Genomic DNA, 19,143 nt, shown 5'->3' on the forward strand with positions numbered 1-19,143 from the left:
CGTCATTTGGAGCCAGAGTCCCGCCGCCTGACGGAGGCTTGAGAGCGGCTGTCACAGCTGTCAATCATGACGTCAGGCCCCTTTTTATATTGTCAAATAACTAATTTCAAACAAACATCAGAAAAATGGACACTTGTAAAAACATAAGCATGACAAGAACAACCTAAATTGACAGAAACCACCTTTGGGAAAAAAATATTTGACGTGTACTTTGACTGTTTAGTTTGGTGCATGTCCCATTTACTAACATGGAGGGGCGGGACTTATGACCTGACCTGCAGCCAGCCACCAGGGGGCGATCCAGATGTTTTGGCTTCACTATTGGGGAGCTGTCATTACGTCCATATTTATATACAGTCAATGACTGTAACCTTTATTAAAATTACGTATTTCTCTGGGTTTGGAAACATTTAGGATATTTCTAAGTACACAACTCAACAATATATAGCAGAGATCTAGTCGTTTTTAGGTATCTCAATATTTCTTCCACCTCTGTTTACAAGTAACTCAAAATGTAAAGGAATTGAGAGGCATAATTTAATATTTGCACAGAAGTGTTTAATGTTGCCTTTGCCAGCCGGATTTTGCGCTATCTTTACTTTACTAAATGTTGACAATGTGTTGCTATTCGCGTCCTGAATTGTTGAGAAGTCAGACAGGGGCGACAGTAATTAACTCATGAGGCGGGTCTTCCCCCTTTGAGCCGAAATAGCTTGTGTGCCCTGCTCGGAGAAAAAAACTTTGCCACCAAGACACTTGACCAGGGTCCGACCTCTGGATAATTATTGACCAGAGAGCGCAGGGGGACACTCAGCAAGGCTGCAACCAGCTTGTGTGGACTCTTCTCTTCAGCACTGACATTGAACAGCCATGAGCTCATGCTGGGACCTCCTCGGTACCGGGCTGAGTCGTGTTTCTTTGCAGCAGGAGTGAGACTTTTTACTGCAGCAACATGTTGTTCTGGCAGCCTTACACTGAAAACTTCCGAGCCCCAGTACAGAGATACAGCGGCAGCAGTTACACACGGTATGACCCTCACAAAGCTGTAAAATGAAATGTTTATTTTGTTTGGTTTATGGCCTCTGAGCTGTCACAGTGCGGGTGTGTTTCTAAGCGCTCTATAATCTACAGTGGAAGAACAGTAGTCTGTTGTATTTTAAAAGCTTGTTATGTTATCCATTGTGTCAAATCTTCACCCGTAAAGTAACTAAAGCTTTATGATGTAGGAGTAGTGGAGTAGAAAGTACAATATTTCCAACTTAAATGTAGAGGAGTGGAAGTATAAAGTAGTATCAACTGGAAATACTCAAGTAAAGTACAAGTACCTCGAAATTGTACTTAAGTACAGTAATTGAGTAAATGTACTTAGTTACTTTCCATCACTGAGTATAAGACATGTTAACCTCTTACCAGGCACCAAAATAAGGTTACTGTTTTTCAACCCTTTTGATTACATTTACAACCCTGGTCTCATTTAAAAAGATAAAAGGTTACAACCAGGAAGTCAGAATGAGTAAAAGTGATTCTGAAAGTAATGCCAAGCCTTAAGTGTCCCATGGGTGGGACAGCGTCACTTATCAGGTTAATGAATAACTATTTTGGTTATTGCTTAATTTTACTATTGATAAGATCAATTAGCGCCCTGTTATTAGTTCGTAAGAGTTATTTATGTCTGTGAGTAAAGCAAGAGGCACGTATGTGCATCATTATTTCATCTTTGTTGACATTAATAACTTTGTAGATGTATTATTATAGTTTATGGGAGGCAGGAGCGCAACTACAGTTGGACACAATGACGCAAGCTAGGAGGCCGCTGATTGGCTAATCACCCTGCGCTGGGCCCAGGAGGCGCCTTCTGATTGGCTGTCCGACGTCCTGGCAGCACGGAGCAACGGGTCTGTGTCTGTGTGCTGCGGGAGCCATGTTGATGCCTGGTTTTGTGTCAACCGCTGCACTCTGGATGGTTAAAGGACTGCGTGTCGAAGACTGGGAGCCTTAGCGGTGTTTCCAGCACCGCGATGAGAAGAGGAGAGCGCGCTGGGACGGTACAGGAGAGCTACGCGTAGCTCACCGGACATCAGTCGATTCAAGAGCAAAGTGATGCTAGTTAGCTTGATAGCTAGGTAGCAACAGCTGTGCAGGCGCTGCGTGGGATGCGGCGGCGTGTGGACTAAAACAATATCCGCTCTGCTTGTTGCGTTTCGTTGAGCTAACGTTCGCTAGACTGCTTTAAGACTCAAACGAAGCTGCTATATTCACGCTAGCTTGCTTAAGATGCCTTCGTAAAGCTCGCTAGCTGTTAGCTAACGTTAGCATGCTGACAACCAGCTCGCATCTTTCAGTCACGACTAACGTTTTGCTCGCTGAGCGGACCCTAACTTGTCGCTACTTTCAGACAGTCTGCCAGCTGTGGAGCAACCCCAAGAGCCCCCCAAAAGTGACCCCGAGTGGAGATAATGGCGATGCATGCAGCCTCTGTGGAAAGCTACCGATTCTCCTGGCCAGCTTGTGAAGGAGCAGCTAACGGGCTAGCAGCGTAACTTTCCTCTCCGCGGTGTCACTCAGCAGCTGCAGAGAGCCCACTCTTCTTCTTCCTCCTCCTCCTCCTCCTCGCTAGCAGACCTGTCTCTCGTACCTGAAAGCAAGCTGGCGGCCCCCCGAGTAGAAGCAGAGGACAAGGAGCTGGGGCCGATGGCCTGGGTGCTGAAGATGGACGACGCCACCATCGAGTCGGGGCTGGTGCACGACTTCGATGCCAGCCTGTCCGGCATCGGGCAGGAGCTGGGGGCTGGAGCCTACAGCATGAGGTTAGACACGGAGCCGACATGCCAACTCTCCGGCTTCTCAGCTTTAGAGAAAACAACATACAGTCTGTCTGCAAGTGTTAACACTACAGCCCTCCCCCTCTCCTCCCTGTGTGTGTTATTCCCTTTGTACTGGGTGTGATGGCTTTCTCTTTGTTTTGGGATTTGGAGCAGGGCAGTCGCTGCAGGGTGCCATGATCAGGGACAAAGATTAATAATTTCTCTAAACCCCACAGAAAAGACAGCTATATCAGTTCATCCTGTGTTTACCATAAAGAGACCCTAAACTCTGGGTACATTTCAAGATAACACAGGGGAAGTGTGCAGGAAAGGCCCTGTTTTGGCCCCTTAGACTGGCTTTAGGGCCAGTGGTATGTGGGAACAAAATGCTGTACATTGTGTCTGAGTTGAATGGTCTGATTTGAATCTTTTTGATAGGAAAGTCCCCCAAAAGAGTAAACGAACTTGGAGAGATGAGTGCCAGATGCTCTCTTTCAATACAGGATACACTGGACCACCCATTTGGATATGAAAGAGGATTTTGTGTCCAACTGTTCTGTTGCATTAATGATATAATAGGTGATAGGTGTTTCATGACCATGGTTATGAACATTTAGTCAGATTGTCTTTGCGCCATTTGGATTTTTCTGACTTGTTTTATTCCACTCCAAAGGTTTTCATTAATCATCTCATGATTTTTCCAGTCTAAACAAGAGGAACAGTGTCATCATAGCTACCAGGGCTGAGTATCCAACCACAATACTTTATGAGTACCAACTGTAATGTGTCGTTAGCATCCAGTATCAAAGTGTGTATAAAAGCGTTAAGTAACAGGAGTTTGCATCAGATGGCTTGTTTATTTATTCTATGATCAGATATGTCCTCATGGAAATCAGAACACTGTTACAACTTTAAACAAGATTGTATTTTTTTTTTTTTTTTTTTGGCTGAGTTCGTTATTTACCACTGCTACCGTAAGCAGTGCAGCATATTTCACATTCCCCAAACTGAGCTATCGGAAAAAGTATTGTTATGATATCAGTACTGACAGCGCAGGTATAGTATTGGCACCGGTAGATACACACGTCACTATGCTCACATTTCAGGAAATACCTGCAGCCCAGCAACAAATATTCACCCTCAGTGTTTACAGTTCACTCTAATGACACATGGTTATTGCAACATATCTTAGTCACTGAGGTTATTCCATCATTTCTAAAACATAGAATCTCATGAAAGCAAAATAACGCCGGTTAGTCAGGATAACTTGTTGATGATCTGTCTGTGAAGGTTGTATGAAAGTTTCCTTCATTTGTTGTTTTAGCTGGTAAAGAAGGATTTTGTTGACTAGGGTTTGGCGATAAGGATGAAATCAAATATCACAATATTTTTGACCAAATACCTGGATATCGATACAGTGACAATACTGTAGAGATGACTATTGGTGTTTTCACAAAATAATTACACAATGAGGTTTTTTATAAATAATCATCAGTAATGCCAATATTAAGCGGATAAAGGCAAATAATAGAACGGCTAGATCAGTCTGGTAAGTTCAGAAAATTAAAAATCACTTTACTGTAATGCAGCGTTTAAAACCAGGAAAAAACGACACATGCCATATCACAATATTACGATATCCAAAATCTAAGACGATAACTAGTCTCGTATCACGATATCGATATATTGCTCAGCCCTACTGTTGACATAACGGTGGTGGTTTTGGAAACCATCCGTAACTGTTGGTATGTTTGGCCTGTATAATGTAAAAGGTTACAGAAGGTAATGATATGTGTGTGACGAAGGCAAGAATCTCACACGACATGCATGTATCTTATCAGCTGCCTCCTCGGCCATCTGCTTTTAGCGCCATGCATTTATCTGCATGCGTAGACATGTGTGTGCCAGTCTCTTATAAGAGTAAGCGAGTTTACAGATACTCAAGTGATGGGTTGCATGTATGTGAATTAGCGAGAGTGTCTGTGTGTGTGTGTGTGGTGTCAGTGGCTGCAGGGGTGGTGCTATCTGTGGGGTAGGGGTGGGCATGTTTGGAGCCAGCAGCTGGTAGGAACAGAATGTCTCAGTGTGTTTCTGTGGAACCAGCTCCTCAGATTTCAGGAAGCAGATGTAGTTTTCCTGGGCAGCCGGGCTAAACAGGGCTGCGGCACCCAGGCTGGCACCGTCCGAGCACCCACTCTGCAGAGAAAACACACCAGCAAGCGGTCGAGAGAAAAGTGATTTAAGACTGAATAAATCTTGAAGGCTGCTGTTTGGAAGCCTGTGTTTGGAAACAGATTTGGAGGAAGGTGCTGAAGGAATGTCTTGAAACTGTCAAGTTGTTTTTTTTTTTTTTAAGTATGGCTCAAGTTTAGAGACTTGCCAAAAAGTTTTCCAGGTAATGAGATGCCATGATCTACATTTCTTTGCATGGATAGCACACACACACACACACACACATGCTCCCGTTCACTGTGCACTCATTGACACTCCCGCAGCATTTGTCAGGGTGAGCTGAGGACGGCTTGGTTGTCTAGAGTGGCTGCCAAGTGTGAGAGATAGTGTGTGTCAGCAGCTCAGGCTATCTCTGGGTGTTTTTGTTCATTTATCCTGCTGCAGTCTCATGCATACATAATAAGAGAGCCATTTGATCGATAGAGAGCTTATTCTAAAATAAGCCGTTTAATAATTCCACACTATGAGGAGGTAAAGTATAGTCCAGCCAAAAATGGAGCATGCAACAGTTTGCTAAATGGCATAATCCATTTTGATGTGAGGTAATTGCAAAGTGGGAAAAACAAAAAAACATCCAATCTTGAGGAATATTTTCTGGAGGTCACGGTGATTATGTCGCCATCAAGATGGATCCCACATGGTGTTAGTGATTTATTAAAAGCCCAGAGCTTTTAATAAACTTAAAGGGGGAAAAAAAGCCAATTTTAAATGATTGAGAAATGCAGCACCAATTAGCTCTACATGCATAAACGATTTAAGCCGTGTCACAACTTGTTTTTTATGAGGGTTAATTGTTTTCTTGCTTGTCGTTTCCACATCGTATCCATGTTTACAATCTGTCTCTCTCTCGTCTTTCTTCCCTCTGTCTCTCTCTCGCAGTGATGTGCTGGCTTTGCCAATCTTTAAGCAGGAGGACTCCAGCCTTCCTCCTGAAAACGAGACCAAAAATCCCCCATTCCAGTATGTGCTGTGCGCCGCCACCTCGCCTGCTGTCAAGCTGCACGACGAGACGCTCACATACCTAAACCAAGGTGAGACACACAATACGTGCATTCAGGAGAAAGTCCTGCTTGTACTTGGGTTTTTTTTTTTTGTTTTTTTTTTACTTTTTAAAATTTAGATTACTAATCTGCACATGAAGGCTTATGTGTTGGATTGTGATCTGTAAACAAACCACATCTTTGTGCTCTAGGGCTACACCCTCTATCATTTTTACATCAATAAATTACCACATTAATTTATTGCACATTAGTATAATTACTGTAAAATAAAACCTTCCTGAGGTGAATGGCAGCCTCTTTTGGCTTCTACTTTGCAGTTTAATGTTGCGTGTCACCAGTTTGGCTTTGACTCTGCTACATTCCTTTATGGCACAAACAGAGATTTACTTAATTTAATAGAACATAAAAGGATTAACAAAAAGGGAGGAACTAGCAACAGTCTATTTCTAACAAGAAGCGGAAACGTGTGAACTGCAGGACAGAAGCTGTCAATTTTTGAGCCCAATTTTCATGGGAATATAGAGGATTTAACAGAATTCATACATAAAAAAATTAATTTACAGAATGGCTGGTGCAGCTAATATGCAGCAACAACATTCAATCTTTTGCGGGGGTTTGGTCAAGAGGGGAATTTTCCTATGATGCCATCATTTACTGACTTACTCAGAGGCAATATATCTGAGATGTACTCACATGATAACCTTGATGGAATTTCCACAAATAAAGCAAGTACAATGAATAAAATACATTGCAAACCAAGACGTTTGTCTCAACATCTACAAATAAAGTCTGCCACAAAAAATACACACCTATAACACAACTCAGGTCTTTTTTTAGGCACCCAACTAGAAGAAAAACAAAGGCTTTTAAATCATTGTATAATGAGCAATAAAACAAAAAGGAAATGTCGCCCTTTTCCACCACAGGAACTTCACAGTCACATGTAGAGACTCAGGAACTGACCTGCATTTTAACCAGAGGAACCTGCGTCTAAATTAAGTTCCTGCTCCCACAGAAGTTCCAGCTCAAGTGGTAGTTCCTACTGATGACCCGAGGTTGAGTGTGCTTGACCCCACTGTTTTAAAAACCACCATTTTTTAAAAGCTGTCTACTGCAAGCAGTTTGTTGTTTCAAAGTTTTTTTCCCAAGACAATTGACCTAGGAAGTCCTGGAATTGATTGTTTTGTCAGAGATATGGAGGAAACAAAGAACAGAACGTTTAGATCCCGGGACTCCAAGTTCTCACCTAAATCACGTAACATACAAAGCCGATACTCGTCGAAGATATCATTACACAGAATATTTACATTCACTCTCTCATCAGATTTCTTTCTTTCTATGATCTCCCTCTCTTCCTCTCTCTCAGGCCAGTCTTACGAGGTGCGTTTGTTGGACAACCGGAAAACAGGGGAGTTTCCAGAGCTCAATAACAAGATGGTGAAGGTGAGAAAAATCCAGTCAGTTGAAGAAAGATTTTACCTCTAGCAAGCAAAGTCCAGTTTATACCTACGAGGACGTGTGTTTGTGTGCAGAGCATAGTGCGAGTGGTGTTCCATGACCGCCGGCTGCAGTACACAGAGCACCAGCAGCTGGAGGGCTGGAAGTGGAATCGTCCTGGCGACCGTCTCCTTGACATCGGTAATGATGCCTGGCAAGAAATGTTTACTTTAACCGTCTCATGTGTGTATGTATTTGGAGTTCAAATATGTGTGCGTGTGTTCGTGTGAGACAGATATCCCCATGTCAGTGGGCATTGTGGAGCCGAAGACTCACCCCTCCCAGCTTAACGCTGCAGAGTTCCTCTGGGACTTAAACAAAAGAGCTTCTGTTTTTGTGCAGGTAACACACCCACATCCTCACTGACACAAACCACATACACACAAACTGTATGAATTCTCTTTTTGTGCCATCTGTTGAGCGTGCCACTGAATTTCCACATCAAACACATATTTTGACAACACTTGTACTCCTCGTCTCCCCGGCCATCTGCAGGTGCACTGCATCAGCACAGAGTTCACTCCCAGGAAGCACGGCGGAGAGAAGGGCGTCCCCTTCAGGATCCAGATTGACACGTTCGCCCAGGGAGAGAGTGGAGAGTACACAGAGCACCTCCACTCAGCCTCCTGCCAAATCAAAGTCTTCAAGGTACACACTCGCTCTCTCATGAGGGGAAGTTTTTCCACTGACTGAAATTATGTTGACATTCTTTGACGCCTCATGTGTCGACACTCACAGCAATTAAATCTGTTGTCCCATTCCTTTCCACTTCCTCTCTCTGCCGTTTAGCCAAAGGGGGCAGATCGTAAACAAAAGACAGACAGGGAGAAGATGGAGAAGCGCACAGCTCAAGAGAAGGAAAAGTACCAGCCTTCTTATGATACCACTATCCTGTCAGAGGTCAGTATGCAGCTGCTGTCAGGCCTTCTCAGCACATCTCACGCTAGTTATACAACTCTTTCGAACTTCATGCTTCAGCACTAACTAGGCTATAGTACTAGCAAGCACTCAGGCTCAGTTTACATTCGGGGGGGCTATCATGTTAAAATATATGTTTCCACTACAGGATTAAAAATAACCATACTGGTGTTTTCAAGTCACTTTTATTGATAAAACCCAAAATCAGTACTGCCAACCATTTTCCTAAGCATTTGCCAGTGCCTTAGATTTCCTGACAGCTATTGGTAGAGCTGCAACTTAACTTATAATTGTCATTATTCATTCATCTATAAATTATATTTATGAGTTTTAAACATATAAAACGTCAGAAAATCCAGAGAGTCCAGGTGATGCCTTTTAAATTTTTAAAGCCAAAAATATTTATTTTTCAACAATATAAGAGATAGAAAAGCAGTAATCCTCACATTTTACAAGCTTGAACTAACTAACTTTTTGCTTTATTAGTACTTAAACTATTAATCAATCATCAAGATTGTTCCCGATAAATTTTCTGACTGTTGTTTTAGCTCTAAGTGACTGGTTTCATGACTGAATAGTGTGATTTTGAAGAAAATTAGGGTTTTTTTTGTTATTTTTTCATTCACAACATACAGTTCATGAATTAAATTCTGTTCAGCAACTGAGTCACAGATGTTTGATGGCGGAGCTTCTAACAGGCACATCAATAAAACACTGCAGGTTTTAAAACTCTCTGCTGCACTGCTGTGTTTTTCGAAATTACGAATTGTGGAAACATAACTTCGATAAAAACATCAGGTCGACTGATCGCTCACTGTGATGGATTAGCTGTGTCATAGCATGTTTTGAAGTCTCTGCACGTATATTTTAAAGCTGCAGTGACATGAACTGAAACCGGTGGCTGCTTAGAAGAGAGGATGGTGTCTGGTATGCTTTGGAAAATGGAAAATGGCAGCAATAATAAGACTCACAACACAACAAACAAGGTTTCACCAAGTAAATTGTTTAGTAGTGACGGTAAGCCACCTAGATCCTGACGCATGTCGTTATCAGTTAAGTGTGTAGACGACAACCTTAACGATAGCCACGCCCTTTAAATGTATGACATTATCTGCTTTTTTTTTCTTGAATGGAAATGTTTTATTTCACAAAATTTAATTAATTTCTACAACGTTAACAGAGATGGTTTTTATGCCAGGTGAGGTAGTAAATGAGCTAAAATGTGAAGAAAAATTATCAATGTGTTTTAGTCTTTAGATGTGTTTTAAAGGTTTTGTCGCAGTGTGCCCCGAAAAATATAGTTTACATTTCATTAGGGCTGCAACTAACAATTATTTTTATTATGGATTAATCTGCTGAAAAGGTGTCTTAATTTTGTCCAATCAACAGCTGAAACCCCCAAAATATTAGATTTACAATCATGTAAGATGAAGAAAAGCAACAAAATTTCACATTTTTGCTTAATGAAACAATTTTTCATATATATATATATATATATCTCAATAAAATTGCCAGTGAACTTTCCATCAATCGACTAATCATTGCAGCTCTACATCTCACTCACTTGTATGGCACAGTTAAACTGCCCTCAGGTCATTTATCAGGTGATGGAGTGTGTTCACGGGGTTACTGGTTGTGTGTGTGTGTGAGGCTGGCTAACTTCTACTGTGTGTCTGTATGTAGACGAGGCTTGAGCCCATCATAGAGGATGCGGGTGACCACGAGCTGAAAAAGTCCAGCAAGCGGACACTTCCCGCTGACTGTGGCGACTCCTTGGCCAAGAGAGGCAGTGTAAGCACCCTGCTCTCCTCTCCTCCACTCCTCCCCCTCCCCATCACTCCATTCACAATCTGCCCTCCCCCCTTTTTAGACACTAGTGTGAAGCTTCTAGACACTAGACCCTCAGCTGCTGGGAACGGGATGTCATAATGCCTTTTTGCAGATCATGTCTCTTTGATGTAAGGTGGGATAGAGAGGCGCAAAACTAAATTCCCAATCTAAACTTTTCCCTCAACCCTTAAGCTTTTGTTTCTGGGTGGTTGGAGTTCAATGTAAATAACTTATGTCATGGGTTGTGATATAATGATTGAGTATTTAGATGTGTGTGTGTGTGTCTTTTCTCAGTGCTCACCCTGGCCAGACACCGCCTACGTCAGCACCAACCAGGCAGCTACTCCCTCCTTCACCTCCACCCCACTGTCCACCTACACGACCTCCTCAGTACCGGACAGGTAACTGTGTGTGTGTGTGTGTGTGTGTGTGGGTGTGTGTGTGTGTGCGTGCGCAGTTTGGCCTTTTAAATGAGGTGTGTGTTGTTCTCACCTCTCTTAATTGTTCTCTCTTGTTTTCCAGTGACTCTTCTTCTCCCAATCACCAGGCAGACCCTGGCAGCCATGGCAACACAGAGGTTAGTCCACAATCCATGAACTTTGTAGGAACTGGTGCAGAGGTTAAAGGACCAGTGTGTAGGATTTATTGGCATGTAGCAGTGAGCTTGCAGATTGCAACCAACTGAATAGGCCCTCTCTAGAGCCGGTGTTTGGTTTGTCCGATCTGGGCTACTGTAGAAACATGGTGGTGCAACATGGTGGCCTCTGTGGAAGAGGACTCTAAGTAGATATAAAGGGCTCATTCTAAGGTAACGAAAACACAACGATTCTTATTTTCAGGTGATTATACACTAATTAAAACATACTTATGAATATTATATTCCATTTCTGGCAATCAATCCCCCTAAGTCTTACACATTGGTCCTTTAAAGAATGAAAGATTAATTTGGTGTTTTTCCACTGGAGATTTTTTTAATGTGTCACAGTAGGAAAAATACAGGTGCAAACAATAAAAAAATAATGGCTGAATTCCATTTAGCTGCATCAGGATGCTGGTACTGTGCATCCTGGCTCACTGTCAACACTGTCATGGCTTACAGGGACACTTGAATTGAAGGAGCCATTGTTCATGTTATTAGTAACACGTGTGCTTTTTCACAGCAGACATGTAGACTTGTTATAGTAAGAAAATGCCTGTTACACCGTTTGAGTCATTTGCTTTGCTGCTGTATCATATACTGATACATAGCGACCCAATTCAGTTTACTACAATATGTTATAAGTGACCTCACATTATGTCGTTCCATTGTTTTGTTTAATATGCCGTTGTGAATGAGATTTTACTCATTTTTATTAATATTCCACAACACTGAAGATGTTTATTTAAAGATCCCTTCCAGACATGTTGTAAAATATCTGCTTAGAATAATAATATCCAAAAATTGAATTACCTCATTAAAATCACATCTCCTCCTTCTCCCTCATTTAAAAATCCAGAATCTATTAATATGCAAATATTGTTCATTTCAGAAGGCAAAGCGAGATGATTTCTGTACCACCTTTTCAACAATTGAAAGTGCTTTACATAAAAGGCATTAAGAAAAGAAATGGTGCATAAAAAGATGATAAGAAGACACATAAAAAAATAGGATTAAAAGGAGTACAAAAAGAAGATAAAATAGAATAAAAATGACCCTGCAGCTAAACCAAAAGTTAACTTCTGGACACAGGATGTCTGTTACTCCACTGTAAAGTCCATTTTCAGTGTTTGTGCGCTGGAGGCTTCAAATTTCCACTGGTCCATTATATCCAGTTGCATACTAGACCAGGTTTGGCTCCAAACTAGTTGTGATGCCACAAATCACCCTTTCACTCACTCATTCAGAGAAATGTTCCTCCTTCAGCGGATGAATGTGAAAACAGCTTTCTAGTGTCAAACATCTGCACATACATCATTCTGCACAGTGAAGCTCAAACATGCAGGTGAAGGAACAATGAGCAAAACACATTTTAGACTGCTACTGTGGTCACGTCTGGTACTGACACTACAAAACAATGATTTGACAGAAAATGATGAAATAATGGTTTGAAGAATCTTCACTTCAGTTTCTTTTTTTAGCAGTTGTCATTAAGCATTACACACACACAAGGGATTAAATAGATGGTAGTTTAATCAATATCTAAAATAATTACTTGCAGCACTAGTTACATCAGACATTAATAGATGGATGATTCCAGTGAATGAGTGAAAGTAAAACTAGGATGAATCTGTGTAAATGTGTTCACATCCTGTGTGCCCTCTGCAGCAGTTGAGCCCCACTGCCTCCATACAGGACGCCCAGAAGTGGCTTCTGAAAAACCGCTTCAACTCCTACACACGGCTCTTCTCTCACTTCTCAGGTGCACACACATCGTCTAACACATACACACACACTGAAACACAGATGTAATGTTGTAACATCTGCAGCATAAGTGACCGGTCCTCCATCTTCTTTGCACAGGTTCTGATTTGTTGAAGTTAACCCGGGACGACCTGGTCCAGATTTGCGGGCCAGCAGATGGGATCAGACTCTTCAATGCACTTAAATCCAGGTGTGTTGCATGTGTGTGTGTTTGTTGTGTCCACCTGTATGAGCATTTTTAAGCTGACAGTGTTTATCAGTGCGTGAAACTGTTTTCTATGTGTGTAGATCGGTGCGTCCAAGGTTGACGGTGTACGTCTGTCAGGAGTCGCCTCGGGAGAGCCCCCTGCTGGAGAGACACAGCAGCAATGAAAATGGAGAGCACAGCATCTCCCCTAGTTTACATGGTAAAGAAGCTCTGTGTGTCCGACTGATAGCGACATGATATTTATGGAGTAATGGACAGATGTAGTTTTAAAACCTCTCTCTCTCTGCGTTGTGTGTCTGTGCAGTGTACCACGCTCTGTATCTAGAGGAGCTGACAGCAGCAGAACTGATCCGCAAGATGGCGTGTGTGTGCAGCCTTCCACTGGGAAATATCAACCAGGTGTACAGACAGGGTCCTACAGGCATACACATCCTGCTTAGTGATCAGGTAACAACACACACACACACACACACACACACACACACACACACACACACACACACACACACAGCCCTTTGCCAAATGGATCCTCTCCATTAGCACTTTAGCATTTAGAGTATCACACTCTCAGCAGTGGAGGGTACTCTTTGTGAAGTGGGAGGGTGGAATTAAAAAGGTAAACGGTGGGACGCACCACTCTCTTATCATAAGCAGGAAAAACCATCGTCATGGATACTGATGATTACCTTAATCACTCAGCTTTTTTGGATATATTTTATTGATGTGCTGTCCTACCCGCCTGGGAGCAGCAGCAGCTTCCTGCCCCCTGCTGGTTTGGCCCCTTGATCTTGAGATATGCCAACTGTGTGTCACACCCTAAGGTCTGAATGTAAATGCTGCACAGTGAAGCTCAAATATCTCCCGCTCCCCCTTCTCACCATTTGTTCCCAGCTGTATTTGCATCCCGTCTGATCACTGCCTTACAGTACTCACTATTTACATACTGTCTGATCACTGCTTTTGTTTTACTGTATAAAAGTTCTTCCCTGTCATTGCTGTGGGTCAGCTCACCGACTCAGATCCGCTCTGTGTCTCTGAGTTCACCAGTGTGCAGGCATGCCTCGTTAAACCGGCACTCTACAGTAAACTCGTGAACAGGACTTGAATGATTTTCTACAACAGCTGATGGATACAAGTAAAATGAAATTAAAGCTGCTTCAGTCAGTATTTTTATAGTAACAATGGGTCAAACAACTATCCACTGTGAAATGGGTCCCTCCTAGCGATGAACCAACAGAGACTTTTCATCCAGTTTTATAGTTCCTTGCAGCCATGGAGCCTTGAAGCAATTTTCAGCTCACTGTTTACTGCTGTTACTGTTTTACGGCTCGCAGTTTAGTGTTTCGATTTAACCTCACTGTCGACCCCACTTCTTTTCTGCAGCAGCAGGCAGCTGTATTCTGTAAAAAAAAAAAAAAAAGCTCTGATAAACCTGCTGTACACTACCTGCCCAGCGCCAAACAGCAGACAAAGTTAGCAACCAACAGGTGAACATAGTTTATTATTTAGCAGTTAAAGAGACAGATATCTCTCTCAGGAGTTGGTTGAGCTTTATTCATTTATTTTTATTTATCAGTTTATTTAACGGCAGTGCACAGTAATATACATTGCTGTTAATGTGCCAGAATTTTTCATCCTGTACAGACAAAGTCACCTTTAAGGAAAAAAAAACTATTTAAAATTACTTAGTTATTGAGGTAATTTACACACATTAGAAGTCAAAAATATCATGCAGGACATTATAATACATTGTCAGCTACTAATTAAAACATGCAATACAGAAACACATGATACAAGACATTCAAAGCAATGAAATGGGGAATATTAATAGAAATATGGGTGTATAAGACAACATTGTGCTGCGTTGTTAGACACTAATTGAAACATGCAAAACGGAAGCACAAAAAGGACATACAGTACATAAAATAAAGCCAAAAGCAGAGCTAATATTGGTCTCATCAGTTGCTCCATGTCTGCTTGATGTGTAAAAAGGCAACTAGCTGCTACCTCGCCAAACTTTCTTTATAAGGTGATATGTCAGTGTAGTGTTTACAGTTTGTTGCACTGCCCACAAGAGGCCAAAACTTTTCCTTTTTTTTTTTTGTCTAAATTTACCATTAAAAGACAGTAAGAGCGAAATGTTGCTTATACATGTTTATAAAACAGTAAGACCCTCCACATTGTATTTGAAATGCAAAAATAAAGGCTGAGTGGAGAGTAAGAGTAGATGGCCGGAGACTCCATCACTCTGCAGGGAGGAAGAAACAAGCAGTCTGCCACTAGTTTGTGTGCTATCTAACCAGGAACAACAACTCCACAGTCCGCAGCGTCACTTATTTGCATGTAATTTACAGTCTGACACACATACTGTACTGTTGTCAGCTATTCATGACAGTTACTTCTAAAACAACAATATTTGATAAACTGAAGCATTGCACTTTTGTTTTTTTGTCTTCTCCAGATGGTTTACAACTTGCCTGACGAGAGCTGTTTTTTGATCAGCACTGTCGAAGGTGAGTTCATAGAGCGCGTCATGTCTCGCTGTACTGTGGCATTTTATTAATAGATCCTTATTTGATGAGGTTTTAATGGACTTCTTCCTTTATGGCACTTGTCTCCCCCTCCAGATGAACTGGGCGAGGGACTCCATCTAATCCTGAAGTAGTGAGGAGGACAGATGGCGTCACTAATACTCCACCCTCTGTTTTGGAGCAGAAGCCTCCCTCTGTCCCTCCCTCCCTCCCTCCCTCCCTGCCTCTACTCCTCTACTTCCTCTCTCTGTCTCTCTCTCTCTCTCTCTCTCTCTCTCTCTCTCTCTCTCTCTCTCTCTCTCTCTCTCTCTCTCTCTCTCTCTCTCTCTTTCTCTCTCTCTCTCTCTCTCTCTCTCTCTCTCTCTAAATGATTGCCGGATGGAAAGCAGAGAGACTGCGCTAAGCCATGTAAATGTTAGAATCTGACATGGGTGTGTCCACTGTTTCATATTGAAAACACTATTAACGGAGGAGACTAGTTAAAAGAGGAGAGACTGGGAGGCACAGGGTTTAGGGGAAAGATACTAATGTTCTATGTATTTTGGTTTTATTATTTTTATTGTTTTGTTTTTTTTGCTTTTGTTTTTTTTTTTGTCTTTTATATGGTTCTGTGTGGCGAAGAGAGGGGGAGGCTCCAGGAGAGAGGGGAGAGATGTTCTGGCTGGCAGGAGAAGGAGAGAAAGCAGAGTTGTTTTTTTTTTCCCTTATTGCTCGTTGCCCTTCCTACACAACGCGCACAACCAGCACTAGGCCAGTATTTGATAACCTTTTACTGCTGAACAGCATGCGATCTCAACATACTAACTTGCTTTTAAAAGGAGAATCCCAATTTACTCTGCTTGTTTAACATTCGCGCGGGGGGTTGTCATAGTGAACCATTTATTGATCAGCTTGGTAACCCCTGATAATATCCAGGCTAAATTTGTGGAGGTGGCGTCATTTGTGGATCATGTCGCCATCATTCAAATCTTTTTTTTTTTTTTTTTTTCTTGGAATTTGTTGGACGGACTGATTTCATTCATACGTGTCCCGTAGAGTCACCTGATGTGATTTTTAGACTTCCAGCCATATCTGTCTGCCCCCCCCCCCCCACGTCGACACGATGTCACACACACTCTATCTTAAAAGTACGTCCTGTTTGGCCTGCGCTTTTTACCATTTTTAGTTGATGCTTCTATTTATGGCTGAGCGTTTTCTATTGCTCTCATTGAAATTACTTGTTTTTGGTGCCATATTGGCTTTTTTTTTTTTTTTTTTTTTTTTTTTTAAGCTCTTTTACTCACATTCACGCAAACAAACACATGGAGCACACATACGCCTCATCTTTTACTCCTCTGCTTTCCGTGCTTTCTTTGAAACACTGGTTGAAAGGAGTGTGGTTTACGCCTTCTGGGATTTTGGCCATGTATGTGCAGAAAAAAACGGGAGCGAGCCTCTGTAGAAGACTGACACGCAGAGCAGTAACGCCTATCCAAAAAACCTACTATAATGTGGACCAAATGGTTTCCGATTGATAGGCATTTTTAGAGGAAAAGCCTCGTCGGCTCTGTACATCTTGGTCATTAGAAGCATTCATCAGATGGCAAATTAAACCCTCATCTAGTGGAGTTGCTTGTGCGCCGCATGTACAAAGTCCTGAACCCTCCTATGCCAGAATCTGCTTCACAAGAAACTTACCCATTACGCAGCAGTCTGGTAGAAACGTATCAGCGCGACAGCCTGGTTTCAATTGTCTTATCCTGTAGACTAGAAAATCATGGCAGCTCCACATCCATCTCCAGAATCTTGTGTTGTTTTTATGTAGCTGAACACAGGAAGTGCAGATCAAGTGTTTTTGAGTGCCCTCACCTTTTGAAAAGTGACAGGAAACCTCACACAGGTCCTGGGAGTCGCTGTTGGTTTAGTCGACCCCCTTAATTTTTTTGGTACACAGTGTCTGGCAATGTTGAAGTGCATACAGTACGTATGTTTGTGTGCATTGCACGCCCTCTAAGTGTCAGAAAGTGTGTATGTGTGTGTGCATGTGTATCATTTTTTCGTTTCTTGCAAAGAAGACTTGATTATGTCAGTACTCGTCATGAACTTTTTCCTGTTGGTATGATCAAACTGTGTTTAGCTTGCCATTTAGTAAAGAACATGTGGAAGATGGGGAAGAGAGGAGTAATTTGGGTCTTGGTGAGTGTAACCCCCTCCCCCCCTCCTTCTTTTTCCAGATGTTAGAGACCAAGCCTGCACTGAAAAATCACAAAACTCAAGCTTGATGTGTAGTCAGTAGTCCTACAGCCACACCCTCTTCTTATCCGCCTATGACAAGGAGAACAAAAAAATAACAAAAAAAAGAATGTCGAGACTAAAAAAGCGTCTGTGTGTTCGTCTCACCACACACACCAGAGCCGGGACTGTAGCTCTTGTGGTGTTTACAAGGACATGAGTACCACAGCACAGTAAACTGTTCGACTCAAAAATTAGTGCGTATAGAGCTGACGTGATGCCAAGTTGGGCGGAACTCCGGTGAGCAGTTCTGGTCTCCCGAGGGGCCTGACCGATCATCTGTCTCTCTGTGTGACAGAGTGTGTGTAAGCGTGTGCGTGTGTGTGTGAGGGAGTGAGCGAGCAGGAGAGGTGACCACTGTTCATGTACAGCCTAATGTCAATGATGATGCTTCTCATGTGCACATGCTGGAGATGTACACGACCACATGTGCTGGGAATAAATGATTTCATAACTTTCTCTGGAGTCCTGCTGCATTATTTAATCATTTGCAAGAAAGACATTTGTAAATAAAACTGTTCACATGAAACAAATAGTTCATAATGTTAGCATGTAATTGATTAATAAAATGTAATATTTCACAATGTCATGGTTATATATATTTTGGCTGTATGTATGTATTTGTACAGTGGGTCTCTAAAAGGAAAAAACATTTCTATTTAGGAAGGCTTTTTCATCTTAACTCATTATTATGATGAGGAATAATAATAAGAGTTAAGATGAACTGATTAGAATTTGGTGGTCAAAGGTCAAGGTCGCTGTGACCTAACAAAACACTTTTTGGCCACAACTCTAATTCATATGCTAATTATGACAACATTTCACACAAATGTCTATAGGATGAAGTGATGACATTTTATATCCCAAAAGGTCAAAGGTCAACTTCACTGCGACATCATAATGTTCTGCAAAAACACTTCAAAATTCAAGATTCAAAATCGTTTTATTGTCATCCAGCAAAACATCAGTGATGCAAAGCATAACGAAATTACGAGAATGGTCCCGTTAAAAACAGATAAATAAAAAGATAATCAGTATAGAGAGCTCTATCAAAAAATCCATATAAAAAACTGAAACATAAATAATTTCTGGACATTGCACAGGTGTGAGATATAAAGAATGTAAACATGAAAAGAAAGGGGGAGAGTTGTTGCACATATGATTGTGTTATATTGCACATTTACCGACCATTATTCAACGCCATATTTCACATTTGGTCGGATACTGAGTTGGTGACACTAATCTTGGGTGCCCACCTTAAAACTGGAGTGATTGTATTGATCTTCTGTGCTGCCGGGTGGAACATGATTAAGTCTGTGTGGCTTCTTTGCAGCAACATCCATATCTGAAGCTTTGCCTGCTGTCATGGCTACAACTTTGTGTTCAATCAGAATCAGCTGTATTGGCCAAGTATGTGAACACATACAAGGAAAGTACACTTAATACCTTT

General features: G+C 41.8%; 1 protein-coding gene across 4 annotated transcripts; it reads left to right on the forward strand.

Moving 5' to 3' along the window:
• The first annotated feature begins 729 nt into the window (after window positions 1-729).
• ubp1 (upstream binding protein 1) lies at window positions 730-18,152 on the forward strand. 4 transcript variants are annotated; one of them, XM_067613162.1, is made up of 17 exons: window positions 732-1,026; window positions 1,756-2,807; window positions 5,916-6,067; window positions 7,404-7,480; window positions 7,570-7,675; window positions 7,770-7,876; window positions 8,030-8,182; window positions 8,324-8,434; window positions 10,136-10,243; window positions 10,577-10,683; window positions 10,805-10,859; window positions 12,588-12,681; window positions 12,783-12,873; window positions 12,972-13,090; window positions 13,196-13,338; window positions 15,353-15,404; window positions 15,519-18,152. In XM_067613162.1, the coding sequence occupies exons 2-17, from the start codon at window positions 2,692-2,694 to the stop codon at window positions 15,554-15,556; spliced, it is 1,629 nt and encodes a 542-aa protein (XP_067469263.1). In that variant the 5' UTR covers window positions 732-1,026; window positions 1,756-2,691; the 3' UTR covers window positions 15,557-18,152. The 4 variants fall into 4 exon arrangements, with proteins under 4 accessions (XP_067469265.1, XP_067469263.1, XP_067469264.1 ...); XM_067613165.1 differs by lacking the exons at window positions 732-1,026; window positions 1,756-2,807 and adding exons at window positions 4,858-5,199; window positions 6,964-7,292; XM_067613164.1 differs by lacking the exon at window positions 10,136-10,243 and having other exon boundaries at window positions 730-1,026.
• Window positions 18,153-19,143: the final 991 nt, after the last annotated feature.

This window comes from Thunnus thynnus, chromosome 15 (assembly GCF_963924715.1).
Source record: "Thunnus thynnus chromosome 15, fThuThy2.1, whole genome shotgun sequence".
In the NCBI taxonomy this organism is placed as follows: Eukaryota; Metazoa; Chordata; class Actinopteri; order Scombriformes; family Scombridae; genus Thunnus; species Thunnus thynnus.

Coding starts and splice junctions, on each gene's coding strand:
- ubp1 (XM_067613162.1), top strand. CDS start 2,692: ATGGCCTGGGTGCTGAAGATGGACGACGCCACCATCGAGTCGGGGCTG. Junction 13,091..13,195: donor CATCTCCCCTAGTTTACATG/GTAAAGAAGCTC, acceptor GTGTCTGTGCAG/TGTACCACGCTCTGTATCTA. Junction 15,405..15,518: donor TTTGATCAGCACTGTCGAAG/GTGAGTTCATAG, acceptor CTCCCCCTCCAG/ATGAACTGGGCGAGGGACTC.